This window comes from Piliocolobus tephrosceles, chromosome 21 (assembly GCF_002776525.5).
Source record: "Piliocolobus tephrosceles isolate RC106 chromosome 21, ASM277652v3, whole genome shotgun sequence".
Lineage (NCBI taxonomy): Eukaryota > Metazoa > Chordata > Mammalia > Primates > Cercopithecidae > Piliocolobus > Piliocolobus tephrosceles.
Window position 1 is genome coordinate 7,123,690 of NC_045454.1, and position 27,206 is coordinate 7,150,895.

Below are 27,206 nucleotides of genomic sequence, written 5' to 3' on the forward strand. Positions count from 1 at the left end.
CATGAGCAGTAGGAGCCCAGAGTGGAACCAGGGCCTTCTGGTTGTTAAGTGGATTTGCTGTGTGACCTCGTGTGAGTCTCTGCCCTCTCTGAGCCTCTCACTCCTCACCTGAGATGAGAGAGTTGGCTGAGGTGATCCTGATGCCCCTCGCAGCTTTGACGTCCTGTGATTCAGGGGCCTATGTGGCACCTGGTGGCACACAGATGGCAGGGAGGATGTGAGATGGCCACACACGGGTATGAGGCAAAGCCACAGCCCCCCAACACACACACACGGGCTAGTCACGGGGACACACACAGAGCTCACGGCCACAGGGCGGGCGTGGGTTTCCCTCTTTCCTTGTTTCTGTTTTTCTCAGCCTGGGCGCCTCCCTCCTTCTCTCTCTCTCTCTGGCTCCTTTAGCCTTGGTTTGTTACAATCTCCCTTTCCAAGCCAACCTCTGTCCCTCCTACTCAACCTGCTTTATCTCTGGGCCTTCCTCCTTCCTCGTCCACAGTCTGGCTTCTCACATTGTCACTCTAGGTATGCACTTCCCGTTGATTTCCTCTTTCTCAGTGGCCTCTCATCCCGCCACCCCCAGCCTTCCTGGGGACATGAACCCTCTCCCCGCACCTGGGAAGCCTTCTTGGAACGCGGATCCGGGGAATCCCCACGGAAGCCAGTTCCAAAAGGGATGAAAAGGGGCTGTTTCGGGCACTGGGAAAAGCCTGTATTCCAGGGCCCCTCCCAGAGCAGGAATCTGGGACCCAGGAGTGCCAGCCTCACCCACGGTATAATTAGACAGAGGGAAAGGGAGGGAGGGAGCCCGGGGGTGGGGGTAGGGGAGGGCGGAGAAGCTTCCGGACTCCCCAGGGTTAAAAGGGAAGGTCCGGCCAGGGGTCCCCGGGCAGAGGATACCAGCGGCGGACCACAGGCAGGGCAGAGAGGCACGTCTGGGTCCCCTCCCTCCTTCCTATCGGCGACTCCCAGGTAAAGCTAGTTGCACCTCACCCGGGTTGGGGTGGATTGCGAGAGGATGGGTGGGGACCCCCGGGCCACAGGCAGCAGCCTGCTTGGAGCCTCGGTTTCTCCACCTGCGGGACGCGGAAGTCCCCCCGCTGTAAGGTTGAGAAAGAGGCTCCCACTGGCTCCGAGCCTTGGATACCCACCCCTCGCGTGCAGGAGGGGGAAACCCCGGGCGCGGCGTGGCTGCAGCTGGGGCAGCTCGGGCGCGGAGAGCGCTCCCCTCCGGCACAGGGAGGACGGGGAGATGCTGCGAGGGGCGTCATTAGGGTAACTGCGCTCATTACCGCTGTTCCAGCCCGAATCTCCCATCTGTCCGCCCCTGGGGTTATCGGCTGCAGGTCAAAAGGGTGCTCGCGGGCTGGGGTGGCCCAGGCTGGGCGAATGAGCACGGCGAGGTGGGGGTCTCTAACGGAGCATCTATTATAACCCGTCTCCCCCCACACACACCCTAGCAGATCCTGGCCATGAGACCCCCGCACCTCCACCTCTCCGCCGCCTCTGGCGCCCGGGCTCTGGCGAAGCTGCTGCCGCTGCTGATGGCGCAACTCTGGGGTGAGGCGGGGGACAGAGGGCCGCGAGAGGCGCGGGTGGGAGGCGCGGGCGGGAGGAGAGTGTGCTCCTGTCATCAAGCCCCGCGCACCTCTCCTCCCCCGGGACCGCAGCACCCACCCAGCGCTCCGGAACAGGGCCCGCCCCCAAGTCAGCTGGGCCCTTCTGGCTTGGCCACTGGCTGTCCCGCCCCACTCAGGCCCCGTCCGATTTCTGCCACCCGGATCCTCGCTCTTCCGTGGACTCTTCGCCGAGTTCTTTCTCCTCCTCTTACACCGCCCCATTCCGGCCCCGCCCCATTTTGCACCACTGTGTTTTATCCTGAGTCTTGCCTTACCGCTTTTTTGCCCTCTCTCCTCACTTTTTTCCTTGTTTCTTTTTTCTTTTCTTTCTTCCTTTTTTCTCTTCCGTTCGTTCGTTCTTCCCTTCCTTTTCTTTCTTCTTTCTTGTTTTACTTTCTCTTCTTTCTTTCTCTTTCTTTCTTTCTCTCTCTTTTTTTTTTTTTTTTTTTTTTTTTGAGACAGGCGTGCTATGTTTCCACGGCTGCAGTACAGTGGCCCAACCAGAGTTCACTGCAGCCTCGACCTCCTGGGCTCAAGCATACTCAGCCTCCCAAGCAGATGGTACCACAGGCATGCACCACCACACCTGGGGGTGTTTTTGTTTGTTTTTGTTTTTTGAGACGGGGTCTCACTCTGTCGCCCAGATTGGAGTGCAGTGGCCCAATCTCGGCTCATTGCAACCTCCACCTCCTGGGCTCAAGCGATTCTCCCACCTCAGCCTCCCAGGTAGCTGTGACTACAGGCGCATGCGTCCGCGACTGACTTGTGTGTGTGTGTGTGTGTGTGTGTGTGTGTGTGTGTAGAGACTGGGTCTCACTGTGTTGCCCAGGCTGGTCTTGAACTCCCGGGCTCAAGCGGTCCAACTGCCTCGATTTCCCAAAGTGCTGGTGTTATAGGTGTAAACCACTGCGCCCCACCCCTCTCCCGGTTTTCAATCCCATTTTGTTATTCCCACCCCTTCTCCTCCCCGCTCCCCGAGTTCTGTCCCCTCTCCCTTACCTCCCCGCCGCGTTCAATCCCCGCCCCTCTATCTAGAACCTGCGGCGTTCTAGCCAGCTCTCTAGCACGCTGCGTTCATTCCCTGCCCTCCAGACCCACCCTATTCTGTCTCATTACTCCACGCTACCCCATCCCGGCTTCCTTCCGCTTTCACGCACTTCTTCTCCTCCCATTCCCTTCGGTGCACGCGAAATCCCCAGTATTTCCCTACCACCCTCCCGTTCTGGCTGCGTCCCCCGTCCCCGAATGCAGTCCAGTCCCACAGCGCAGCTCCGACCCCAAATCCAGCCCTTGCCCTCCGTGCTCTGATCCCATCTCTTTTCTTTCTCCAGCCGCGGAGGCGGTGCTGCTTCCCGAAAACGACACGCGCTCGGACCCCGCAGCCTACGGCGCCCCGTGCGCGCGAGGCTCGCAGCCCTGGCAGGTCTCGCTCTTCAACGGCCTCTCTTTCCACTGCGCGGGTGTCCTGGTGGACCAGAGTTGGGTGCTGACGGCCGCGCACTGCGGGAACAAGTAGGAAGAGATCCATCCCCGAGGACGCCACGGGGGGCTGTGGAGGCGGCCTCCAGGGAGGAGCGGGCAGGGCCGGGGCACTTGGAACTCCCACAGCTGGAGGTGCGGTCCCTGGTGTCCTTCCAGCAGGAGGAGAGACAGGGCTTGCGCTGTGGCCGCCAGGAGGCGCTGTGGTCCTCCGCATTTCTGGGCCCGGCACTCCTGTCCCGCTGATTCTCCTTGAGCTTTAGGAGGAGGCGATTGCCTGCAACACATTGAAGCCAGGGTCCGGTGTGGTCAGGTATTTAGAACTAAAGGAAAAGGTTCACTTCGTGAGTCCCCGATGAAGGAGGAAGGGTTGGGTATTATCACAGAGAAAATATGGAGTAGGTCCGAACTCCGTGGCTCACGCCTGTAATCCCAGCATTTTGGGAAGCCGAGGCGGGTGGATCACCTGAGGTCAGGAGTTCAAGACCAGCCTGGCCAACATGGTGAAACCCCGTCTCAACTAAAAATACAGAAAACAACACCACCAAAAAAATAGCTGGGCGTGGTGGCGGGCGCCTGTAATCCCAGATATTCAGGAGGCTGAGGCAGGAGAATCGCTTGAACCTGAGAGGCGGAGGTTGCAGTGAGCTGAGATCAAGCCATTGCATTCTAGCCTGGGTGACAAGAGCAAAACTCTGTCTCAACAAATAAAAGAAAATGTGGAAGGCTTACCTAGGTGTCCAGGCCCCCAGCCCTCCTCAATTCCTGCAGATCCTCGGAGCTCAAATACCTGATTTCTCCTCCCCATGTCCACTGAGGTCCGATTCTCCCCCAAGACCCTCTTCCCTCAGACCCCTCCTATCTCCGGGCCCTGGTATCTGCCCTCACCCCACTGCCCGCGCCCGCTTTCCCAGTCCCTATGAAAGGTTTGCCTTCACATGCCTCTTCCTCCCCTCCAGGCCACTGTGGGCTCGAGTCGGGGATGACCACCTGCTGCTTCTTCAGGGCGAGCAGCTCCGCCGGACCACTCGCTCTGTTGTCCATCCCAAGTACCACCAGGGCTCAGGCCCCATCCTGCCAAGGCGAACGGATGAGCACGACCTCATGTTGCTGAAGCTGGCCAGGCCCGTAGTGCTGGGGCCCCGCGTCCGGGCCCTGCAGCTTCCCTACCACTGTGCCCAGCCTGGAGACCAGTGCCAGGTCGCTGGCTGGGGCACCACGGCCGCCCGGAGAGGCAAGAGCTGGAGCCCTGAGGCTGGAATCTCAGGAGGAGGGGGCTGGGGGCCTGAACCCCTGGGTCTGAGGAGGGACGGGCTGGGGACTAGACTCCTGGGTCTGAGGGAGGAGGGACTGGGGTCCTGGATGCCTGGGTCTGTGGGTCTGAGGGAAGGAGGGGCTGGGGACCTGGACTCCTGGGTCTAGGTGGGGAGGGGCTGGGGCCAGGATTCTTGAGTCTGAAGGAGGAGGAGCTGGGGCCTGGAATAGACACAGTCTTGTATCTGGATTCCTGGCTCCCCAAGGATCGGGGGCTGGACCCAGGGATTACTGGCATATTCTCCCTTTAGTGAAGTACAACAAAGGCCTGACCTGCTCCAGCGTCACTATCCTGAGCCCTAAAGAGTGTGAGTTCTTCTACCCTGGCGTGGTCACCAACAATATGATATGTGCCGGCCTGGACCGGGGCCAGGACCCTTGCCAGGTAGGGTCTGAACAAGGAGCGTCTCTGACTCCTGGGAGGGGAGGACAGGGAGGTTATGGGAAAAGAGCAGATCCTGTCCCCGCTCCCCAACTCCATTCCCAAACCCATCCTTGACCCCAACTCTTTCCCAGTCCTAACCCCCTCCTCATCCCTATCCTCAATCCTATTTCCATCCTAACCCCACCCCATCCCCATTTCCAAGCCCGTCTCCATCCCCTCACCTTCCATGAACTACAACTCCAGCCTCATACCTAATTCCAACCCCATCCCAACCTCGTCTTTATCCCAACCCAACCCCTTCCTTCCCCACCACTGCCCCAGATCCCAAAGTGACAGTTCTCACGTTGGCACATTTATTTGATCTCTCCTTCCTGCCACCCCCAGAGTGACTCAGGAGGCCCCCTGGTCTGTGACGAGACCCTCCAAGGTATCCTGTCATGGGGTGTTTACCCGTGTGGCTCTGCCCAGCATCCAGCTGTCTATACCCAGATCTGCAAATATATGTCCTGGATCAATAAAGTCATACGCTCCAACTGATCCAGACGCCCAGAGGCTCCATCGTCCATCCTCTTCCTCCCCAGTCGGCTGAACTCTCCCCTCGTCTGCGCTGCTCAAACCTCTGCCACCCTCCACACCTCTAAACATCTCTCCTCTCGCCTCATTCCCCCACCCATCCCCATTCCCTGACTGCACTGAAGCTGAAATGCAGACAAGCATTATTCCAGAGAAGCAAGGAAGCCGGTCATCGTCCAGTCTCTGAGAGCAGTTATTGGGGTCACCCAACCTGACTTCCTCTGCCACTCCCTGCTGTGTGACCTTGGGCAAGCCAAGTGCCCTTTCTGAACCTCGATTTCGTCTGCAAAATGGGAACAATGACGTGCCTACCTCTTAGCCATGTTGTGAGGAGACTATGATATAACATGTGTATGTAAATCTTCATGGTGATTGTCATGTAAGGCTTAACACAGTGGATGGGGAGCTCTGACTAAAGGTTACCTGTGTTAATGATCTGACCACATCCCAGTGACAGCATGTCCAGGGAAGAAGTGCACGGGGTGGCCCCCAGTCCCAACTCTGCATCGCCATCCCTTAGGGATGATGGAAGAATCATTTTCCCCACCCTAGTTCCGAGTCCCAGGAACCACCTTTTAACCACTTCCTTCTCATCTCCCGCTGTTTCCCACTTCCGGTTCCACCCAACACCAGTTCCTCCTGACTTGGTAGGACTAGGCTGGCCGTGAGTCATATAGCACCTTCTCTGCCTTCATGGGGCTGCTGGAACTCAAGGGACCTCACCTTGCTTCCATCCTAGCCTCTAAGACCAGAGGACCGAGGGGATAGTGAAGATTGGGGAACTCTTGCCACCTCAACTGCCAAGTTTGTGCCAAGAAACCTCCCTCTGACATTTAGGGGAAAAATCTTTGGTTTGTCTGTTATTAATTGGCTGTGAGATTTTCGTCCTGAAAACTTGGGAGGAGGAATTTTTTGACTCTCCCTGAAATTGGAGGAGGGGAGGGGAGTTAATACACAGAGTCCAGGTAAAGCTAATAGAAGTTGGAGTGTCTACCGGGTGCGGTGGCTCATGCCTGTAATTCTAGCACTTTGGGAGGCCGAGGAAAGTGGATCATCTGAGGTCAGGAGTTCAAGACCAGCCTAGCCAAAATGGCGAAATCCCATCTGTACAGAAAATATAAAAATTAGCCGGGCATATAATCCCATCTACTTGAGAGGCTGAGGCAGGAGAATCACTTGAACCCGGGTGGCAGAGGTTGCAGGGGGCCTAGATTGCGCCATTGCACTCCAGCCTGGACAAAAGAGCGAAACTCCATCTCAACAAAAGAAGTTTGAGTGTCTCAGCTTATCCTGAACTTTGAAGCAGTAACATAAGCTAGCTGAATATAGGCACAATAGAAATTTCCCATTAAGCACTGGTTTGTCCTTTCAGTCACCAATTTATGGAGCATCTAGTATGTGCCAGGCCCAGTGCTGGATGCCGTGGACATACATAGGGGTGATCACAAGGTCCCTCCCGCCGCAAAGCCCACAGGAGGCTGATGTACAAGGTCTGAGCACAGAGTCTGGTACATAGCTCCCTTCCGTGGCCTCTTTCCCATTCTGCCCCCATTAGCACACCCAGGAAATGTCAGTCAGTCATATCAGCTGGGTTTGTCATCCAAGGACCAGAAGCGAGGTCAGTGCAAACCTGAAAACTCGATTCATTTTTAAAGGCAACTCACCCGTCCCTTTAGTCACTCCACAATGTTCATCGAGCCACGTCTTATGCCAGGCCTCAAAGATGAATCAGACCAGGCACTACCCTCAAAGAGTTGCTAGTTAGGTCGGGGAGACAGGCCAGCCTTACATTCCTGTCATTCGGGTGTCCACTCAAAAGTCACCTCCTCCAGGAGGCCTTCCTGAATTGCCCAAGCTAGAGGAGTCCACTTTTGGTCACCCAGTCCTGATGCTCTGTTTATTTTTTTATAGCACCTATTATACCTGAAATTATCTCATTTATGTTTACTTGATAATGGTCTATGTCACCCTTCCCCACAAATTCTGTGAGGGCAGTGATGCAGATATTTGTTCACTGTGATTTTCTAAGCACCTGTGTTGTGCCCGGCACACAGAAGTCACCCCCGTTGCTATGTGAACACAGCACAAACAGATCAGTGCTGTAACAGAAGGGGGTATGGGGTACACCACATCAAGTCCACAGGCTGTGCCTGAAGGAGTCAGGAAAGGCTTCTCAATGAGGGGACATTTGTGTAGGGATTTAAAGGATAAGTAGGAGTTCACCAGGTAGAGAAGGAAATGCATTTCAATCACTTTGCTGTATGACTTTGAGCAAATTACTTGACTGCTCTGTCTTCCTCAGTTTTCACTCTGTGAAATGGAGACACCTGCTTAATTAGACGCTCGTGAGAGTTAAACGAGATAGGCTGGGCGCAGTGGCTCACACCTGTAATCCCAGAACATTAGGAAGCTGAGGCAGGTGGAATGCTTGAGCTCATGAGTTTAAGATCAGCCTGAGCAACATAGTGAAACCTCGTCTCTACTAAAAAAACAAAAAAAGGAAGAAAAATAGCCCTGCATGGTGGTGCACACCTTGTAGTCCTAGCTACTCAGGAGGCTGAGGCAGGAGGATTACTTGAGTCCAGGAGATTGAGGCTGCAGTGAACTATGATCATGCCGCTGCACTCCAGCCTTGGCAACAGAGACCCTGTGTCAAAAAAATAATAATAATAAAAATTAAATGAGATAATATACATGCAAAGTTTACCTAACACCAGACACTGATAACACGGTTGATAAAGGTAGCTATTAAAATGTTCCTTGTTTTTTTCTTTCCTTTTCTTTTTTTTTTTTTTTTTTTTTTTTTTGAGAGTCTTGCTCTGTTGCCCAGGCTGGAGTGCAGTGGCACAATCTAGGCTCACTACAATCTCCGCCTCCCGAGTTCAAGCAATTCTCCTGCCTCAGTCTCCCGAGTAGCTGGGATTACAGGCACCTGCCACCATACCTGGTTAATTTTTGTGTTTTTAATGGAGACAGGGTTTCACCATACTGGCCAGGCTGATCTTGAACTCCCGACTTCAAGTGATCCACCCGCCTCGGCCCCCCCAAAGTGCTGAGATTACAGGCATGAGCCACCGCGCCCCGCATGAGCCACCGCACCTGGTCTAAAATGCTCTTAATAGTAGTTAAGGTGGCACTTAGCACATAGTGGATGCCTGGTCCCCAAGCTCAAGGGCTTCCCCATCTGTAAAGGGAGTGGGACAACTGCAGGCAAGGGTGAAATGCGCTATGATAAAGGCACCGCAGATTTCTGCAGGGGATGGACAGACATTGAAGTCTTACCATGTGTCAGACACCGTTGTGCTCCATGTGTGTAAATTTGCTTAATCCCCCCAACAACCCTCGTTATTACTGCTACTTAACAGATGGAGCAGGCCAGGCGCGGTGGCTCACTCCTGTAATCCCAGCACTTTGGGAGGCTGAGGCGGGCGGATCACGAAGTCAAGAGTTCGAGACCAGCCTGGCCAACATGGTGACACCCTATCTCTACTAAAAATACAGAAGTTAGCTGGGCATCGTGGCACACTCCTGTAGTCCCAGCTGCTTGGGAGGTTGAGGCAGGAGAATTGCTTGAACCCAGGAGGCGGAGGTTGCAATGAGCCGAGATCGTGCCACTGTACTCCAGCCGGGGTGACAGAGTAATACCCCATTTTGGAAAACAAAAAACAAAAAAAACAAAAGCAAAACAAAACAAACAGATGGAGCAACTGAGAGAGGTCTGGTGACTTGCCCAAAGTCACACACCTCATCACTAATCACACCTAATCATTGAGATATAGACACACGTGGTTCAGTTCCAGAGTCCGTGCTCCACACCATGACAACATAGTGAGAGAACATTCAAGGGGAGCCCAGACTCAGCTTCATAACCAGGCCTGTGGGCAGGAGAAAGTGGAAGGGATTGTAAGTGCCCAGGGGAGGCAAAGATGGACTCTGCCTGAGGAAACCAGAGATTTCCTGGAGGAGGGAGCATTGAGGTTGGGTATTGAAGGGTGAGTAGGAGTTCACTAGGAAAAGAAGGATATGGAGAAAGACATTCACTCATTCAATGAACATCTCCTGAGGACTTCTGCAAGTCCTGTTCCGCCTGGAACTGGGTGATGCTGGGACACAGAGATGACTCAGACCTGAGCCCAGCCCTCCAGAAGCTGTCCACCTGGTGAGATGGAATGATGAGGAGAGAGGCAGGGAGGATGAGGTGATGGAAAGGACAATGGGGTGGGAGGCAGGGAGATGGATGAAAAAACTATATAGCAAATGTTCTCAGAATTTGGCAAAGATCAGGATGTACTAAGAGAGAGCACAAGGCACTTGCTTCCTGGAGGGTTGGGCAGCTGGGTCCTTGGGTGGTGGAGCTGTGGGGAAGGGGGCAGGTTATGACAAGAGTGGGTTAATCCAGACGGAACCAGATTTCTCAACATTCTAGGAGAGGGCCTTGTCCTTGTGGGAAGAGGCCCAAATCCCCAGGGCAGGGAAGGTTCTGCGAGGTATGTAAACCTGTGCAGCTGCCTGTGGTCTCTGCCTCTCTCCACCTGGGTTTCCCTCAATTTTTCTCATGTTCTCTCTCCTCCTCCCGCTCCTCCTCTCACCTGGCGTCCTTCTGTGCCTGTACCTCCCTCTCTTTGTATCTTTTGCTCTTGTGTCTGAGTCCTGACTCTGTCTCCCACCCCAGCCTGCTTTCTGGTGGTCCTCCTGCACATCCCTCCAGCCTGCCCTATCCAAAATGAACCTGCTGCACCCCAGGACCTTAGGCCTCAAGGATCTTCCTACTTTTCCAGCACACAAAAGACTTTGTATCTTGTAGCCCAAGGTGATGAGGAATGAGGGTCCCCACTCTGAAGACCCCAGAGGAGGTGCTCACAACCTCTCCACACCGCCAGCACTCCTCCTCCATTCAGTCACGCTCTGGCCCAGCAAGCCGCCAGTTCATCCCGAAAGGGGGTCCCCCTGCACTTACCTCCTCTCCCAAGGCCCCTGTCACAGCCCCAGGGCTTCCCCCTCCCCCAAGGACATTTCCCAATGCCGATTAATCACAGGGGCGGCCCCATGAAGGAGGAAGGAGATGGCATGGCTTACCATAAAGAAGCACTGGGCGCCGGGTGCACGTTCTAGGATCCAGGTGCCCAGGGGTCATGAAGCTGGGACTCCTCTGTGCTCTGCTCTCTCTGCTGGCAGGTGAGGCTCCGGGCTGGCTGCCCCTTCACGGCTGTACTAAGGTCAACTTGCTCTTCCCTCCCGTCCCAGGCTTCTGCCTCCTGCCCCCTAGGCTTCTCAGCATCCTCTCCCTGTCCTCCCAGCCTGCTCCTCGCTGACCCCTTTGTCCGTCGTCCCCACCCCAGGGCATGGCTGGGCAGACACCCGCGCCATCGGGGCCGAGGAATGTCGCCCCAACTCCCAGCCTTGGCAGGCTGGCCTCTTCCACCTCACCCGGCTCTTCTGTGGGGCGACCCTCATCAGTGACCGCTGGCTGCTCACAGCTGCCCACTGCCGCAAGCCGTGAGTGACCCGGGCTGGCCATGCTGGGGAGGGAGCTTGGGGTCAGGAGAGAGTGTGGGGTGCTATAGGCTGGAAGTGTAGAGCCTCCACTTCTGATACCAAGAGTTCAACTCTTAGAATTAGGAAGGGTAGCCTCCCAAATCCTAAAATTCTAGAGTCCGACAATATCTCGTTTGAGGAGTGTAAGATTCGAAATTTAGGCTTTTCGAATCCTAGACTGACCCAGAGAAATCCAGAATCATAGAATCCTAAAATCTTGAATTTATGAAATTCTGCAATAGCCTCCACAAATTCTAGAATCATAGATTCGCAGACTATTAGAATCTTAGCAGTCTGGGTCAGCACTGCCCCGAGGAATTATGGTGCCAGTCACGTGCGTAAGTTTAAATTTCTGGTGGACACATTTAAAAAATAAGGAATGAGTAAAATTAATTCTAACAGATTTAAATTGACACACTCAAAAACTTATTTTGACATGTAATCAATGTTTAAATAAGTATGAATGATACAGTTTACTTTTGTTGTGGTACTAAGCCTTTGAAATCTGTTCTGTATTTTACACATATAGCCTGTTACAAAATGGACTAGCCACATTTCAAGTGTTCAATAGCCATAATGGCTAGTGTGATCCTACAATCTTAAATTCAGAGCTTTCTAGATTCACTGAATATTGAAACTCACAGTACTAGAATCTTTGATACACAGTATCCTAGAATATTGAGTTTCAGAGAATTCTGGAGTCTTAAACTATTTGAATCCCAGACTCTTAAATTTCTAAGGTTATAGATTTACAGAATTATGAAATTCTAGTCATTGTTTTTCTTTTTTTTTTTTTTGAGCCGGAGTCTTCCTCTGTTGCCCAGGCTGCAGTACAGTGGCACGATCTTGGCTCACCGCAACCTCCGCCTCCTAGGTTCAAGCAATTCTCCTGCCTCAGCCTCCTGAGTAGCTGGGATTACAGGCGTGCGCCACCACGCCAGGCTAATTTTGTGTGTGTGTGTGTGTGTTTTTAGTAGAGACGGGGGTTTCACCATATTGGCCAGGCTGGTCTCGAACTCCTCACCTTGTGATCTGCCCAACTTGGCCTCCCAAAGTGCTGGGATTACAGGCATGAGCCACTGCACCCGGCCAAAATTCTAGTCTTTTTGTCCCAGAATATTAAAATTCTAGGTTCAAGTCTTAGATTTAATTCAGATAATGTTAGAATCCTGGAGTTTTTTGATCCAGGGGAATCTGGAATATTAGGATCTTAGATTCATAAAACTCTAAACCTTGAGCCTCAAGATTGTAGAATCATGAATAATAGGGTGTCAGAATCTGAGAATTCGAGAATCTTAGATTCTGGGCATTCTAATAGAATCCTGGAAGCTACCTGATGCAGGAATCCTCTCTCCATTGCCTCTGAAAAGTGACCATCCATACTGTTCCCATTTTCTTCCCTCCAGGAATAAAGCACTGATGCTGGTAAGAGATGCTGTGTGGGAATTTCCCATCATGCATTGCTCCATGATGGTCCCTCTTTTAACTTAGTCCTGTACATCAGGCTGGGACAACAATGTTCAGGTTTCAGCCGAAAGCCAAACAGGAGAAATGCAGAGATATGAAGGTGGAAGAGAGTCAGAGGCAGGGGAAGGGTAGGGGGATGAGGGGATATAGGGTTGAGGACTATTTTCCCAGATCCAGAGCCAAGACAGCAAGAATGACAGAGAGACAGAGACAGATGTCTCTGGTTCCCCAACCATGAATTTACAGTCATTAGCCTGCTGCCTAATGTCAGAGGTCAGAGACTGGGGAATAGACTTGTCGACCCCAAAAGGATCCCAGCTGTCTAGGGCATGGGCCAGAAGGGGAACAAGTGGGCTGGAACTGTGGTAAGGGCTTAAGGTTAGACACCAGGAAGACATGCATTGAAGGGTGAAGGATATGATAGACAGGAAAAGCTAAGGCCAGAGATGACCCCCAAGTTGGGGATTTTCCATATCCCATCCCCTTTCACACATATACACACACACCACTCAGACATACAGAGCCACTCCCACAGAAGCCACCAGACCTGTGGGGGCAGGGGTGGGGCTGTTGTTATGTGGTAGGTGGGGCCCCCCGTGCCCACACCGTTCCTGGGGACCCAAGTCACCACCAAGGCTCCAGGTGAGTAGGGAGGAAGGTGGCTCACTCAGCCTGGGACTAGGAGGGGGTGCTTTGTGGGGACAGCTACAAAGGTGGGGGCACACAAAACATCAGAGTGAGGACGAGGGACACAAGAGGAGGTGTGTGCCTTGCTTAAAATAACAGTACCCTGGGCTAGACATAGATGATGAGGGCCCAGAGAGGGTGCGTGGCTTCCAGAGGGTCACACAGCACCCTGATGGACAGGAAAAGAGGGCTGGGACTGAAAGGACCTTTACCTTCACCCGGCTTGACCTCTGAGGCCTGTCCCAGCAGGTATCTGTGGGTCCGCCTTGGAGAGCACCACCTCTGGAAATGGGAGGGTCCAGAGCAGCTGTTCCGGGTCACAGACTTCTTCCCCCATCCTGGCTTCAACAAGGACCTCAGTGCCAATGACCACAATGATGACATCATGCTGATCCGCCTGCCCAGGCAGGCACGTCTGAGTCCTGCTGTGCAGCCCCTCAACCTCAGCCAGACCTGTGTCTCCCCAGGCACACAATGTCTCATATCAGGCTGGGGGGCCGTGTCCAGCCCCAAGGGTATGACCTGGCCCAGACCTCTCTCTGAAACCTCTTGCCCGGGATCTGGCTCCCTCACCTCTCTGTCTCTGCCTTTTCATCTCTATCTTCTTCCTTTCTCTCTCCTCTCTCTCTCTGTCAGTCTATCTATCTGCCAATCGATATATTTAATCAAATCTAAGATGCTATAATTTTTTTTTTTTTGAGACGGAGTCTCGCTCTGTCGCCCAGGCTGGAGTGCAGTGGTGCGATCTCAGCTCACTGCAAGCTCCGCCTCCCGGGTTTACGCCATTCTCCTGCCTCAGCCTCCTGAGTAGCTGGGATTACAAGCGCCCACCACCACGCCCGCTAATTTTTTGTATCTTTAGTAGAGACAGGGTTTCACTGTGTTAGCCAGGATGGTCTCGATCTCCTGACCTCATGATCCACCCGCCTCTGCCTCCCAAAGTGCTGGGATTACAGGCATGAGCCACCGCGCCTCGCCGATGCTAGAACTTTTAAGTTGTGCCATTATTTTATGAACTGCAAAGAAGGAGAAAAGGGAGAAGGAGGAGGAGGAGAAGAGGAGGAGGAGGAGGAGAAAAACAGGAGGAGGAGGAGGAGGAAAGATCCCATTGATTATATAACATCATTTTCTGGAAGACACATTCTAATTTCAGAGGCTTTTTTTGTTTGTTCGCTTGTTTGTTTGTTTTTGAGACAGGGTGTCGCTTTGTTGCTCAGGCTGGAATGCAGTGGTGTGATCACGGCTCACTGCAGCTTTGAACTCCTTGGCTCAAGCGATCCTCTCTCTTCAACCTCCCAAGTAGCTGGCATTACAGACATATGCCACCACATCCCACACCTGGGTCATTTTTTTATTTTTAGCAAAGATGAGGTCTTGCTGTGTTGTCCAGGCTGGTCTCAAACTCCTGGCCTCCCAAAGTGCTGGGATTACAGGTGTGAGCCATTGTGCCTGTCCCAGAGATGTTTAAATGTGAAAATACATTCATCTTAGAATGGGAATAAAGCCATGTCTCTCAGAGTCACGGATCACTGACCCGTTAGCCAAATTGGGTCAGTGGATTGCAAAAACAGTCTGAATTCGTTGCTGCCAATATCTAAAACTTGGAAGGTTTTATACAAAAGCCAGGTTTCTGGATTCACTTGAAAAAGTTTGAAGAACTCACATTCCCAAAATAGCAAGCACTGGGCTGAGTCAATGGAGGCTGCCCCCTTCAGTCAAGATAATTTCTCTGATCCACCCCAATGGACCCCAATGTGTCCCTGCACAGCCCCCATCCCCAACTTCTGTTTACCAATTCTGTTTATCATGTCCCTTGATGCATCTGAGACTGCACTGTCTTATATAGATGCACATACGTATTATATATCCATATCCACATCTATACTGACTACACTGTATCTGGTATTTCTGTCTAAGTCTCTGTCTCCATCAGTGACCATCTTCCTGTGAATCTCTTTCCCTTTATCTCACTGCCTTCCTTCCACCCCTTGAGATCTCTGGGTCTTTCTCTATTTCTTCCTCTTTTTTTTTTTTTTTAAGAGATGGAGTCTCACTCTTGTTGCCCAGGCTGGAGTGCAGTGGTGTGACCTCGGCTCACTGCAACCTCCACCTCCTGGGTTTTAGGCAATCCTCCTACCTCAGCAATCCTGGGACTACAGGTGCGCAATAGCATGCCCAGCTAATTTTTTGTATTTTTAGTAGAGATGGGGTTTCACCATGTTGGCCAGGATGGTCTCAATCTCTTGACCTTGCGATCTGCCCACCTCAGCCTCCCAAAGTGCTGGGGAGTTATATATGCATCTCCTCTTGTATCTTGGCTCTCTGCATGCATCTTTCTGTTTCTCTTCCTTTCTTCTTCTTTTTCTTTCTTTTTTTTTTTTTTTTTTTTGAGATGGAGTCTCGCTCTGTGTCCCAGGCTGGAGTGCAGTGATCAGGTGATCAGTCTCGGCTCACTGCAACCTCCACCTCCCAGGTTCAAGTGATTCTCATGCCTCAGCCTCCCGAGTAGCTGGGATTACAGGCGCCTGCCATCATGCCAGGCTAATTTTTGTATATTTAGTAGAGACAGGGTTTTACTATGTTGGCTGGGCTGGTCCCAAACTCCTGACCTCAAGCAATCTGCTGGCCTTGGCCTCCAAAATGTTGGGATTACAGGTGTGAACCACTGTGCCCGGCCAGCCTCTCTCTCTTCTTGGCCCTCTTCCTCCTTGTCTCCATTTGTTTCTCTTGCATGCTATGACTGTCTCTTTGTCACCGTCTCTGGTCTCTATCTTTGAGAGTCCTCAATGTGGCTCCATGGGTCCTTTGGAAAAGCTGCAGGGAGGACTCAGGGTGGTGGGGTGCTCAGTGTGTTGGAGACAGTTGCGGATCCTTGACAGTTCTCTTCCCTGACAGCGCTGTTTCCAGTCACACTGCAGTGTGCCAACATCAGCATCCTGGAGAACAAACTCTGTCACTGGGCATACCCCGGCCACATCTCGGACAGCATGCTCTGTGCCGGCCTGTGGGAGGGGGGCCGAGGGTCCTGCCAGGTGAGACCTTATTCTGGGGGAAATGAGGCTGTCCTGCCAAGCTTTCTAGGATTTAGGGGAGCAGAGGGGTTGGCCCCCAGCCTTCCTGGGCCAAAATGAGAAGGAGACTGGGACACCTGGTTCCTGGGAGAGGACGGGACCAGGGCCTGGACTCCTTAGTGTAAAAGAGAAGAGGTCTGGAGGTCCAGACTTCTGGATCTACAGGAATGGGCTGGGCGTCCAGAGTCTGAGTCCTGGGGCAGGAGGAGGTTAGGTCCTGCGGGCAGGTGGGGGCTCTGAGCTTTTACTCCCGGGTCTGAGGGAGGAGAGGCTGGAGATGGGGGACTCTCGGATGTTGGAGGAAGAAGGGCTGGGGCCTTTCTGGGAAGGAGGAAGTGGCCTGTGTAATTGTCATGAGCAGAGTGGCCTAACAGTTCCTCTGCCCTTCTCTCGCGTACAGGGTGACTCTGGGGGCCCCCTGGTTTGCAATGGAACCTTGGCAGGTGTGGTGTCTGGGGGTGCTGAGCCCTGCTCCAGACCCCGGCGCCCAGCAGTCTACACCAGCGTATGCCACTACCTTGACTGGATCCAAGAAATCATGGAGAACTGAGCCTGCGAGCCACAGGGGCACCTTGGAAAACCAAGAGAGGCCGAAGGGCACGGGGTAGGGGGTTCCCGCAGGGTTCCAGCCTCAATGGTTCCCGCCGTTGACCGCCAGCTGCCCTGAGACTCCCCTCTGGACACTGAGACCCTGCCCCTGAGGCTCCGCCCCCTCACGAGGTCAAGCAAGACACAGTCGCGCCCCCTCGGAACGGAGCAGGGACACGCCCTTCAGAGCCCGTCTCTATGACGTCACCGACAGCCATCACCTCCCTCTTGGAACAGCGCAGCCTGTGGCTCCGCCCCAAGGAACCACTTACACAGAATAGCTCCGCCCTTCGGAACTTTGCCCAATGGGACTTCCCCTCGGGACTCCACCCCTTGTGGCCCCGCCTCCTTCACCAGAGATCACTCCTTCGTGATGTCAGGGGCGCAGTAGCTCCGCCCACGTGGAGCTCGGGCAGTGTCGAGCTCAGCCCCTTGTGGCCCCGTCCTGGGCGTGTCCTGGGTTTGAATCCTGGCGGGGACTTGGGGGGAAATTGAGGAAGGGTCTGGATACCTTTACAGCCAATGGATGATTTTACAGTAAACGCGGGAAACCGCACCTTCTTTCTGCCTGAGCTGTGAGACGAGTGGAGGGCAAATGGGTGGGCGATGAAGGGCAGATGAGGGCACCGGTAGCGCCTTGCAACTCCTCCTTAAACCCCTAGTAAGTCCTGCCTAAAGTCTCTCTCCATCAGCCCTATTGCAGCAAGACTCCTGGGTTCTGCTTGGGTTGGTCTTGCCGCCTCCAGGGGAAGGGGAAACCAGGTCACAGTGCCTCCCAAACCTGCCCTCCCAGATCCCGGACCTCTCAGGGGGCAGCGGGCGGGGCCTGATCCACCCTCTGGTTTCCGACCCAGGAAGACCTTCGGTTCCGGGTTACTGGCAGCAGCCCCTCCTCCCACAAAAGATCAGGCTCCAAGCTGCTCCTTTTAAAAGTACTTAGAATTTAGCGCCCAGCTTCCTCCTCCCTCACACCCAGGAATCCAGGCCCCCAGCCCCTCCTCCCTCAGATCCAGGAGTCCTGGCCCCTAGCAGCCCCCTCCTCCCTCAGACCCAGGGGTCTCAGCCCCTAGCAGCCCCCTCCTCCCTCAGACCCAGGAGTCTGGGCCTCCAGCCCCTCCTCGCTCAGACCTAAAAGCCCAGGTCCCAGCCCCTCCTCCCTTAGATTTAGGAGTCCAGGTCCCCAGCCTCTCCTCCCTCAGACCCAGGAATCCAGGTCCCCAGCGTCCTCCCCTCTCAGAACTAAAGTCTTGGCCCCCAGCCCTTTACGTTTCAGATCCTAGAGTCTCAGCCCCGAGTCCTTCCTCTCCCTGGCCTCAGAAGTCTGAGATTCCAGCCCCTCCTCCCTCAAGATTTCACATTCAGCCCCCTCCGCCCCTTCTCACTCACACCCAGTGTTCCAGTTCCCAGAAGCTCCCCAGGCTCTAGTGCAGGAGGAGGAGGAGCAGGAGGCGGAGATTCCCAGTTAAAACTCTCCAAAATCGAGCTAAAAGCCTCCAGAATCGTGTACCAGGCAGCGAGAACTGAAGTACTGGGTCCGAATCAGTAGGTGACCCCGCCCCTGGATTCTGGAAGGTGAGGTGCAGAGAGAGGTGCTCAGACACAGACATCAGGCCCCGGACCCTCCTTCTCCAGATTCCAGGACCCCAGCCTCAGTTGCCTTTCTCTCTGGAGACCCAGCAGTCTGGACCCCGGCTTCCTCCTCTCCCAAATTTAGGAGTCCCAGCTCCCAGCTCCCTGTCCCCTCAGACCCAGACATCCAGGACTCCCTCCTCCCTTGGAATGTGGGAATCCAGTCCCCCAGCCTCCCCCTTCCTCCAGAGAAGCCCAGAACAGCCCCAGATATTCTCGGCTCCCTCCCTCGTCCCCAAATCCAGAACTGGGATTTCAGGCTCCTCCTTCCTGTCTACCGGCCCCGCCCTCTCCATTTACCAGACCTCACCATGGGACGCCTCCGACCTCGTGCGGCCAAGACGTGGATGTTCCTGCTCTTGCTAGGGGAAGCCTGGGCAGGTGAGGAGGGTTGCGGAGGCCTCCGGAGGGCAGGGGTCTGACGGCAGCAGTGGTGCTGGGGAGTCTGTGGGAATGCCGCGGTGGTTATGTGGGTGCGTGTGCACGAATGTGAAGAGTGTGATATGATGCAGGAGCCTCTGTGGGCTTTCCTCAGGGTGGATAGAGGCAAGAAACAGGTAGCAGCTGGTAGAAGGAGGTTCGGTGATGCTGTAAATTGTCTGAATACCTACAGCCTGTAGGGGGCTGCTTGCTTGGGGGCATGTAGACTCAAGTGGAAGCATGTGGGGGCATGCTGGGGTGTGTGACTCTTGTATGATGACACACGGACTGAAATGAGTGTGCCCGTGTGGCAGCGTGCGGATGCCTGGACCTCCCTCACTAAGTTGTACGCGGAGAACTTGCCGTGTGTCCATTTGAACACACAGTGGCCTTCCCAGCCCTGGCACTGCCCCAGAGGGTGGTGATCCAACCCTCTCCCTCCTGCTGCAGGACACTCCAGGGCACAGGAGGACAAGGTGCTGGGGGGTCAGGAGTGCCGACCCCATTCGCAGCCTTGGCAGGCAGCCTTGTTCCAGGACAAGCAACTACTCTGTGGCGGTGTCCTTATAGGTGGCAACTGGATCCTTACGGCTGCCCACTGTAAAAAACCGTGAGTGGATGACGGGGCCTGAGGTCGGCTGGGGCTAAAAGGAAAGAGGGGGCTGGGATTTCGACTCAGGAAGAAGAGAGCTGAGGACTGGACTCCTGGGTCTGAAGGAGGAGGGGGCCGGGTTCAATACCACTGCCTGGGTCCCAAACTATACCCGCCATTACAGGAAATACACAGTACGCCTGGGAGACCACAGCCTACAGAATAAAGATGGCCCAGAGCAAGAAATACCTGTGGTTCAGTCCATCCCACACCCCTGCTACAACAGCAGCGATGTGGACGACCATAACCATGACCTGATGCTTCTTCAGCTGCGTGAACAGGCCTCCCTGGGGCCCAAAGTGAAGCCCATCAACCTGGCAGATCATTGCACCCAGCCTGGCCAGACGTGCATCATCTCGGGCTGGGGCACTGTCACCAGTCCCCGAGGTAGTGGGCTTGTCCACTAATCGGAGGGAGAGGAGGATCTGGTTGGCTCAGTGGACCCCAAGCTATTGGCAAAGCTTGGTCCCCCAGAGGGAGACAAGGAAGGGAAAGTGATCATGATGTTGAGATTCACAAGCGGGAGTCATACTAGAAGTCTCGAAGACCAGACTACTAAGAGTGGTGAGAGAAAGAGAACCAACTAGCAGATTGTTAAGCAGGGCCAGAAAAACCCCTCCTTTATAGTGGAGAGCACTATCCTATGAGACCTTTGGTTGTATAGGATTTTATATAATCTTAACACAGTTGGGATATTTGGACTTCTCAGAGGCCCAGGAAAACAGGCTCCTAAGCACCTTCCCCCCGACCTCCCTCCTTTTTTTTTTTTTTTTTTTTTTTTTTTTGCTGGGGGAGACAGTTTCACTCAATTGCCCAGGCTGGAGTGCAGTGGCATGATCTCAGCTCACTACAATCTCTGCCTCCCGGGTTCAAGTGATTCTCGTGCCTCAGCCTCCCAAGTAGCTGGGATTACAGGCACCTGCCACCAAGCCCAGCTAATTTTTGTATTTGCTATAGAGACGGGGTTTCGCCATGTTGGCCAGGTTGGTCTCAAACTCCTGACCTCAAGTGATCCGTCTGCCTCGGCCTACCAAAGTGCTGGGATTACAAGCATGAGCCACTGCCCCCGGCCTTTTTCTCCTTCTTGAACCCAGGAAACCTGGGCCCTGGTCCCCTCTTCCCTCAGAACCGGGAGTCTAGGCCCTTCTTCTCCTAGGATCCAGCAGTCCTAGCTCCCTCTTGACTCTGGACCCCGGAGTCTGGACCTCCAATGAAGCTGTCCCTTTGGGACTCCAGAATCCAGACAGCCCCTCGTCTTCCTTCACAGTGAAAACATAGGATTCAGCTCAGAGAGTCAAGGAGCTTCTCCAGGAAGTGGCAAGATCAGCATTTAGGTCCCTGCCTGCCTCGCTCCTGCTCTCCCTGCCTGCCTCGCTCCGGCTCTGAATGCTTTGGATGAGACAGTTTGCTGCTGTAGAAACACACATGCTCACAAATCAAGTAGATCAGTGCAAACCATGGCTCTGCCCCTTCTCCCTGGTCACATTCCTTTCCATCTCTGAGCCTCACTTTCCTCATCGGCAAAATGGGACTCACTAACCAATAGATTTTTTTAGCTACGTGAGGGTTCAGGTTCCATCAGTTTTCTTCATTGTGTTCTAGTGCTCAGAATGGTGCCTGCTGCATGGTAGATGCTCAATAAATATTTGTGGAATGGATGGCTGGATCAATAAATAATGAAATGAATGAATGCATCCCTCCTTCAAAGCGCTGTTGGGAGGACTAAATGAGATTATGAGCATATTGCTTTTGGCACGTAGAGATGCCAGATGGAAGTTTTTCCCCCTCAGAGAGGCTTTGAAGAAGTCTATTCCTCAAAAGAGGTTAGGAAAAAAGATCAATTCCACTTTCAATCATTAATTCAACTCTTGTTTATTGAGCACCTATTATGCCCCAGGTGCTGTTGCAAGCACTGGATATACAGCCATGAGCAAACTGTACAAAGTTCTTGTAGTTATGGAGTTGCAAGCTAGGTAGGAGAAACAGACAATAAACAAATACACATAAAATAAAATATTAGGTAGAGTTAAGTGCTGTAAGGAAATATTGTGGAGCGTAAAAGGATAGGGAGTAATGCAGGGATGGTATGTTTTAATCTGAGTGATCAGGGAAGGCTTCCAGGAGGAGGTGACATTTGGAAGGAGCAGAATTTAGCACAGATTGAGGACCTGGCTGTCTGATGGCAGGAAGACTGGAAAGAGAGGCTCAGAGGTATCATAAAGGGGCACCTCCAAGTAACGCCCCTGCCCCTTGATTTGAAATTGGCTCAGGGCAAGAAAAAACATGTGAGATCCGAGGGCTCCTCTCTAGATGGAGAAATCCTAATAGCAGCGAGTACAGCTTTGTTTAATGTGGTGAGAAATGATGTCCCCTGTGCAGAGTGTCAGAAAATTCCCCCATGCAGCTGGAAAACTTCCCCCATTACATCCTGGAAAGAAAGGGGGTTAGATTCAGTCAGGGACGAAGGCAAATGGCTGCTCTCTCAGGGAATCTTGCAACCTCTTCCCCCTCAGAGAATTTTCCTGACACTCTCAACTGTGCAGAAGTAAAAATCTTTCCCCAGAAGAAGTGTGAGGATGCCTACCCAGGGCAGATTACAGACGGCATGGTCTGTGCAGGCGGCAGCAAAGGGGCTGACACGTGCCAGGTGAGCGATTTCTGAGATCCTTCTCCTCACTCATCCCTCATTGCCCTCTAGAGGTTTAAGGCTTGGATGGGGGTGGGGGTGGTAAGGGGAGTGACCCCAAAGACTTAACACCTGGAGTGGTCGCCCCTATCTCTACGGAGTGGGAGCCAGGTTCGGAGAAGGCCAAACTTTCTCTGAAAGTCACACGGCGTAGGGGTTAGGAGCATTTAATTGCTACTGTTTTCTTTCGAACCCTTACCTACAGGACAGGGTGCAGAGTTGGGGGCTAGAGAGGGTGGGGTAGATGTCCAGGAAGGAGAGAGTCTGAGGCTAGAGGTTAGGCGAGTTCCCTGCTATCGTTCCCAGCATTACATCATGGAATTTGTGCCGACTTTACCACTGGCCAGGTGATCAGCCACTCTTCTTTGAGACCGGGCTAGAATCCCAAGGCTGGTTCCCTTCTGTGATTGGTTCCTTGGGAGACAATGGTGTCTTCCCAGTTGGCTGGGGGAAATGGTGCCACTGACTTCAGTGCCTCCTCAATGAGCTCCCATCCCTTTCTCTTGGGATTGATTATAGCTATAACTCTCTTCTAACTGCAGCTTCGTTGTTCCTAGCACTTACCCCTGGCTTTGTCCCCTTCCTGGAAGCCCCACCGCCTTTGCCAATGATTGGTCCCTAAAGACAATGCTTTCTTTTTTTTTTTTTTTTTGAGACGGAGTCTCGCTCTGTCGCCCAGGCTGGAGTGCAGTGGCTGGGTCTCAGTTCACTGCAAGCTCCGCCTCCTGGGTTCACGCCATTCTCCTGCCTCAGCCTCCCGAGTAGCTGGGACTACAGGCGCCCGCCACCTCGCCCGGCTAGTTTTCTGTATTTTTTAGTAGAGACGGGGTTTCACCGTGTTAGCCAGGATGGTCTCGATCTCCTGACCTTGTGATCCGCCCGTCTCGGCCTCCCAAAGTGCTGGGATTACAGGCTTGAGCCACCGCACCCGGCCAAAGACAATGCTTTCTTCCCCATTGGCCAAGAATGGAGTCATTTCCATCAGTGATACTGCCATGAAAGCCAGTCTCTCTGGATTTTTCTATAGAGACAGTGTTCTCTTCCACAAAGATTTCAGCCATTGTCCCTTGGGGATATGGGGTGTGTGTGTGTGTGTGTGTGTGTGTGTGTGTGTGTGTGTGTGTGTTCACAAGAATCTTGATCCTTTCTCCTGTGTTTGGCAACTGCAATCAACGATGCCTTCACTATTGACCAGGAACGGAGGAAACTTAAGCTCAGTCCTCTACGTGTAATCCCTACTGTCTTCTCCCTGGATTGGACCCTCGAGAACTTTTTTTTTTTTTGAAACAGTGTCTCGCTCTGTCCTCCCAAGCTGGAGTGCAGTGGCACAATCTTGGCTTACTGCAGCCTCTGCCTCCTGGGTTCAAGCAATTCTCCCACCTCAGCCTCCCGAGTAGCTGTGATTACAGGCGTGCACCACCATGCTCAGCTAATTTTTGTATTTTTAGTAGAGACAGGGTTTCACCATGTTGGCCAGGCTGGTCTGGAACTCCTGATTTCAAGTGATCCGCCTGCCTCGGCCTCCCAAAATGCTGGGATTGCAAGCGTGAGCCACCAAGCCTGGTTGGGATTTCATTCTTTCCCCTCTTCTGTCCGTGTTTTGACCACTACCCTTAGACACCATGTCTGTGTGTACATGGAAGCCCCAAGCCCTGTCCTGACTGGTCTCAGGGGACAATGCTTTTACCCCCATTGTCTACAGGGGACCAGTCATGCTAAAGAACTGGTAAAACGCTGGCACAGCAGGAAAAGGGACATTGTGGACATCTCAGATGCAACCCTGTTCTCATTCTCCCTGTCTAGGGCGATTCTGGAGGCCCCCTGGTGTGTAATGGTGCACTCCAGGGCATCACATCCTGGGGCTCAGACCCCTGTGGGAGGTCCGACAGACCAGGTGTCTATACCAACATCTGCCGCTACCTGGACTGGATCAAGAAGACCATAGGCAGCAAGGGTTGATTCTAGGATAAGCACTAGATCTCCCTTAATAAACTCACAGCCATCTCTGGTTCCTCGCCTGTCTGTGTTTTGGCCCTGCAAGGAGGGCTGGATGGGGATCTGGGGTTGTTCCTGCTGGCAGGCTAGGTGGGGATCTGCAGAGACCAAGTTCTCATGGTCACTTTGGCCATCACCACTGCCTAAAGTGATCCCTTATTTTCCTGGAAGAACTTGGGTAAGAGCTTTATTTCACGGGAGAAAACACACAGGTTTTCAAACATTCAGTGGGTTGGTATGTGAAAGACAGTTTTGAAAGAGTTTGTGTTTCGTTTTCCTGAGCAAAGTGTTCACAAGCTTTGGAGGTAAAATTTTCCACGTTTAAAAAAATAATTGGCCAGGTGCGGTGGCTCAAGTCTGTAATTCCAACACTTTGGGAGGCCAAGGCGGGTGGATCACCTGAGGTTAGGAGATCGAGACCAGCCTGGCCAACATGGCGAAACCCCGTCTCTACTAAAAATACAAAAATTAGCCAGGTTTGGTGGTGGGCGTCTGTAAACCCAGCTAACTCAGGAGGCTGAGGCAGAAGAATCGCTTGAACCCAGGAGGCAGAGGTTGCAGTGGGCCGGGGATTGCGCCATTGTACCCCAGACTGGGTGACAAGAGCGAGACTCGGTCTCAAAATAAAAATAAAAATAAAAATAATAATAATAATAGTGCCAGCTATGGTGGCTCATGCTTGTAATCCCAGTACTTTCACAGGCTGAGGTGGGAGGATCTCTTGAGCCCAGGAGTTCAAGACCAGCCTAGGCAACAATGTAAGACCTCACCTCTATTTTATTTAAAAAATAATAACAACAACAAAAGAAAGAGAAAAAATTGTGAGATATGCATAGAAAAGAGTGCAGAAAATATATGAAGAGCTTAAATATTCACAAATGAACAACCATAAAACCACCACTCGGGTCAAAAATCTTGAGAGCTCCCAAAAGTCCAGATAGAACTCTTTCTCACACCCTGGAGCCATCTGGTGGTGTCTGCTGTGGTAGAAGGAAATGAGTGGTATGTGCAAATTGAAAGGGCATTTTGGGAAGTTTTCATTAAAGCAAAGGCTTAACATAACTTGTTTTAGGGAAAGATAAGTGTGGAGGAAGTAGTTATTACAAGGATATAAATAGTCACTCTCCTAGTGGTGCAGGTCAGGTGAGCCCAAAACTGGAGCTCAGCCAGGGAGGGTTCCTGGCTTTGCCCAGGAAATAATTCAAGGGCAACCCAGTGATGTTAGCGACTTTTCTTGAAATAGTACTGCACAGTAGCAGAGGCACTGCTCCTTGCAGAGCAGGGCTACCACATAGGCATTGAGCACAAAGTAGCAGCTCAGGGCCAGTTCTGTAGTCATATTTAGTCCCATTTTCAATTACATGCAATTTAAGGGTTGGGTTATTCAGAAATTTCTAGAAAAGGGCTGGTAAATTCTGGGTGTTGTCATGGCAATGGTAAACTGTCATGGTGCTGGTGGGCATATCTTATGTAGAGGTGCTTTTGGTGCCTTTTCCCTGTTCCAGCAGTCTTCAATCTAGTCCAGAGTCAAAGCCCGCCTCAGTCAAAGCCCGCCTCCTCTTTCACTAGGATCTCTCAGATAATAGTCTCATGAAAGAGAATCTGATCCGTCTAGCTCACCTTTTCTTCAGCCATATCATTGGTCACTGAATGGCCAATCATTTGATTGCATCCCAGTCAGGTGACCAAATCTTAGCCAATCAGTGGCTACTTGGAGTCATGTGATATGAAACATGGCCACTTAGTGCTATGGGAAGGCAGTGCCCCACAAGGGGCGTGAGTGTGTGAGATACCTTGCATTCATCAATCTCCGTGATGTTTTATGACAGTTCCCCCACACCAGAAATTCTGAGGAAGTCTTTCAAGCATGGCATTAAACTTCTGATGCCAGGGATGCATTTCTGGGTGGACATCTCAACTCAAAGAATTGTTTTATAATTTTTATTATGGAAAATTTCAAACATATGCAAAATAGAATAACATAATGTGTCTTCATATACCACCATCCAGCTTCGATAATGAATGCAAGGTCTAGTGCAGTGGCTCATACCTGCAACCCCAGCACTTTGAAAGGCTGAGGCACGAGGATTGCTTGAGTCCAGGAGTTCAAGACCAGCCTGGGCAACATAGGGAGACTCTGGTCTCTACAAAAGATTAAAAAATTAGCCGTGCATGGTGGCATGCATCTGTGGTCCCAGCTACTCAGGAGGCTGAGGTGGGAGGATCACTTGAGCCTGAGAGGTTGAGACTACAATGAGCTATGATTGTACCACTACACTCCAGCTTGGGTAATGGAGTGAGACCCTGTCTCAAAAAAAAAAAAGAAAAAAGAAAAAAAAGAGTTAATGCAAAACCAATTCTTGTTTCACCTATACTCCCACCACACACTTACCTAATGCCAGAATATTTTGAAGCAAATCTCAGTCATCACATCATCTCATTCTTAAATATTTTAGTATGCATTTTTAACACAGGGGATGGCAAATTACAGCTGTTGGACCAATTCCCCTGATCTAAACATATTTTTTTATTTTTTGAGACGGAGTTTCACTCTCGTTGCCCAGGCTAGAGTGCAATGGCATGATCTCAGCTCATCTCAACCTCTGCCTCCTGGACTCAAGCAATTCTCCTGCCTCAACCTCCTGAGTAGCTGGGATTACAAGCATGCACCATCATGCCCAGCTAAAATTTTTTGTATTTTTAGTAGAGACAGGGTTTCTCTAGTTGGTCAGGCTGCTCTTGAACTCCCGACCTCAGGTGATCCATCCACCTCAGCCTCCCAAAGTGCTGGGATTACAGGCATGAGCTTGATAAGGAATAGTAATAAAAAAATTTGTACTAAATTATCATTGCTACATTTTGAATTTCATCAATTAAAAATTGTAAATTTTTTTCTCTCTTACTATTAAATATCTACATAATAGCTTCCATTTTTCTGTCTTAGTCCACATAGGCTAAAGTATTCAGTGTCTGGCCCTTTATTTTAAAAATTTGCCAATCTTTGTCCCAAAAGAGACTCGTTTTAAATATAACCAACTTACATTATCACACCTTACACAGTTGATAGTTTCTTAGTATCATCCAATGCCCAGGAGATTTTTTTCTATTT

At 52.2% G+C, this 27,206-nt stretch overlaps 3 protein-coding genes across 7 annotated transcripts; all 3 read left to right on the forward strand.

Annotated features, from left to right (window-relative positions):
- The first annotated feature begins 829 nt into the window (after positions 1–829).
- On the forward strand, positions 830–7,304 carry KLK10 (kallikrein related peptidase 10). 2 transcript variants are annotated; one of them, XM_023182562.1, is made up of 6 exons: positions 830–969; positions 1,461–1,557; positions 2,948–3,128; positions 4,055–4,329; positions 4,661–4,794; positions 5,179–7,304. In XM_023182562.1, the coding sequence occupies exons 2-6, from the start codon at positions 1,470–1,472 to the stop codon at positions 5,329–5,331; spliced, it is 831 nt and encodes a 276-aa protein (XP_023038330.1). In that variant the 5' UTR covers positions 830–969; positions 1,461–1,469; the 3' UTR covers positions 5,332–7,304. The 2 variants fall into 2 exon arrangements, with proteins under 2 accessions (XP_023038330.1, XP_023038331.1); XM_023182563.2 differs by having other exon boundaries at positions 898–969; positions 1,458–1,557.
- A 3,156-nt stretch (positions 7,305–10,460) lies between these two features.
- On the forward strand, positions 10,461–17,276 carry KLK9 (kallikrein related peptidase 9). The gene is made up of 5 exons (XM_023182288.2): positions 10,461–10,542; positions 10,707–10,863; positions 13,306–13,571; positions 15,952–16,088; positions 16,528–17,276. Exons 1-5 carry the CDS (start codon positions 10,500–10,502, stop codon positions 16,675–16,677), a joined length of 753 nt encoding a protein of 250 aa, XP_023038056.1. The 5' UTR covers positions 10,461–10,499; the 3' UTR covers positions 16,678–17,276.
- Positions 17,277–18,114: 838 nt separating this feature from the next.
- KLK8 (kallikrein related peptidase 8) lies at positions 18,115–24,114 on the forward strand. 4 transcript variants are annotated; one of them, XM_023182640.2, is made up of 6 exons: positions 18,115–18,287; positions 18,648–18,725; positions 19,215–19,374; positions 19,541–19,803; positions 21,930–22,063; positions 23,906–24,111. In XM_023182640.2, exons 2-6 carry the CDS (start codon positions 18,656–18,658, stop codon positions 24,059–24,061), a joined length of 783 nt encoding a protein of 260 aa, XP_023038408.1. In that variant the 5' UTR covers positions 18,115–18,287; positions 18,648–18,655; the 3' UTR covers positions 24,062–24,111. The 4 variants fall into 4 exon arrangements, with proteins under 4 accessions (XP_023038408.1, XP_023038409.1, XP_023038412.1 ...); XM_023182641.1 differs by lacking the exon at positions 19,215–19,374 and having other exon boundaries at positions 23,906–24,114; XM_023182642.2 differs by lacking the exons at positions 19,215–19,374; positions 19,541–19,803 and having other exon boundaries at positions 18,231–18,287; positions 23,906–24,114.
- Positions 24,115–27,206: the final 3,092 nt, after the last annotated feature.

Excerpts from the sequence above, each read along its gene's own strand:
- KLK10 (XM_023182562.1), top strand. The coding sequence starts at position 1,470 with ATGAGACCCCCGCACCTCCACCTCTCCGCCGCCTCTGGCGCCCGGGCT. Across the intron at positions 1,558-2,947 it reads GCTGATGGCGCAACTCTGGG|CCGCGGAGGCGGTGCTGCTT; the intron begins GTGAGGCGGGGG and ends TTCTTTCTCCAG. Across the intron at positions 4,330-4,660 it reads CACCACGGCCGCCCGGAGAG|TGAAGTACAACAAAGGCCTG; the intron begins GCAAGAGCTGGA and ends TTCTCCCTTTAG.
- KLK9 (XM_023182288.2), top strand. The coding sequence starts at position 10,500 with ATGAAGCTGGGACTCCTCTGTGCTCTGCTCTCTCTGCTGGCAG. Across the intron at positions 10,543-10,706 it reads TCTGCTCTCTCTGCTGGCAG|GGCATGGCTGGGCAGACACC; the intron begins GTGAGGCTCCGG and ends TCCCCACCCCAG. Across the intron at positions 16,089-16,527 it reads GGGGCCGAGGGTCCTGCCAG|GGTGACTCTGGGGGCCCCCT; the intron begins GTGAGACCTTAT and ends TCTCGCGTACAG.
- KLK8 (XM_023182640.2), top strand. The coding sequence starts at position 18,656 with ATGGGACGCCTCCGACCTCGTGCGGCCAAGACGTGGATGTTCCTGCTC. Across the intron at positions 19,375-19,540 it reads GCTGCCCACTGTAAAAAACC|GAAATACACAGTACGCCTGG; the intron begins GTGAGTGGATGA and ends CCGCCATTACAG. Across the intron at positions 19,804-21,929 it reads CACTGTCACCAGTCCCCGAG|AGAATTTTCCTGACACTCTC; the intron begins GTAGTGGGCTTG and ends CTTCCCCCTCAG.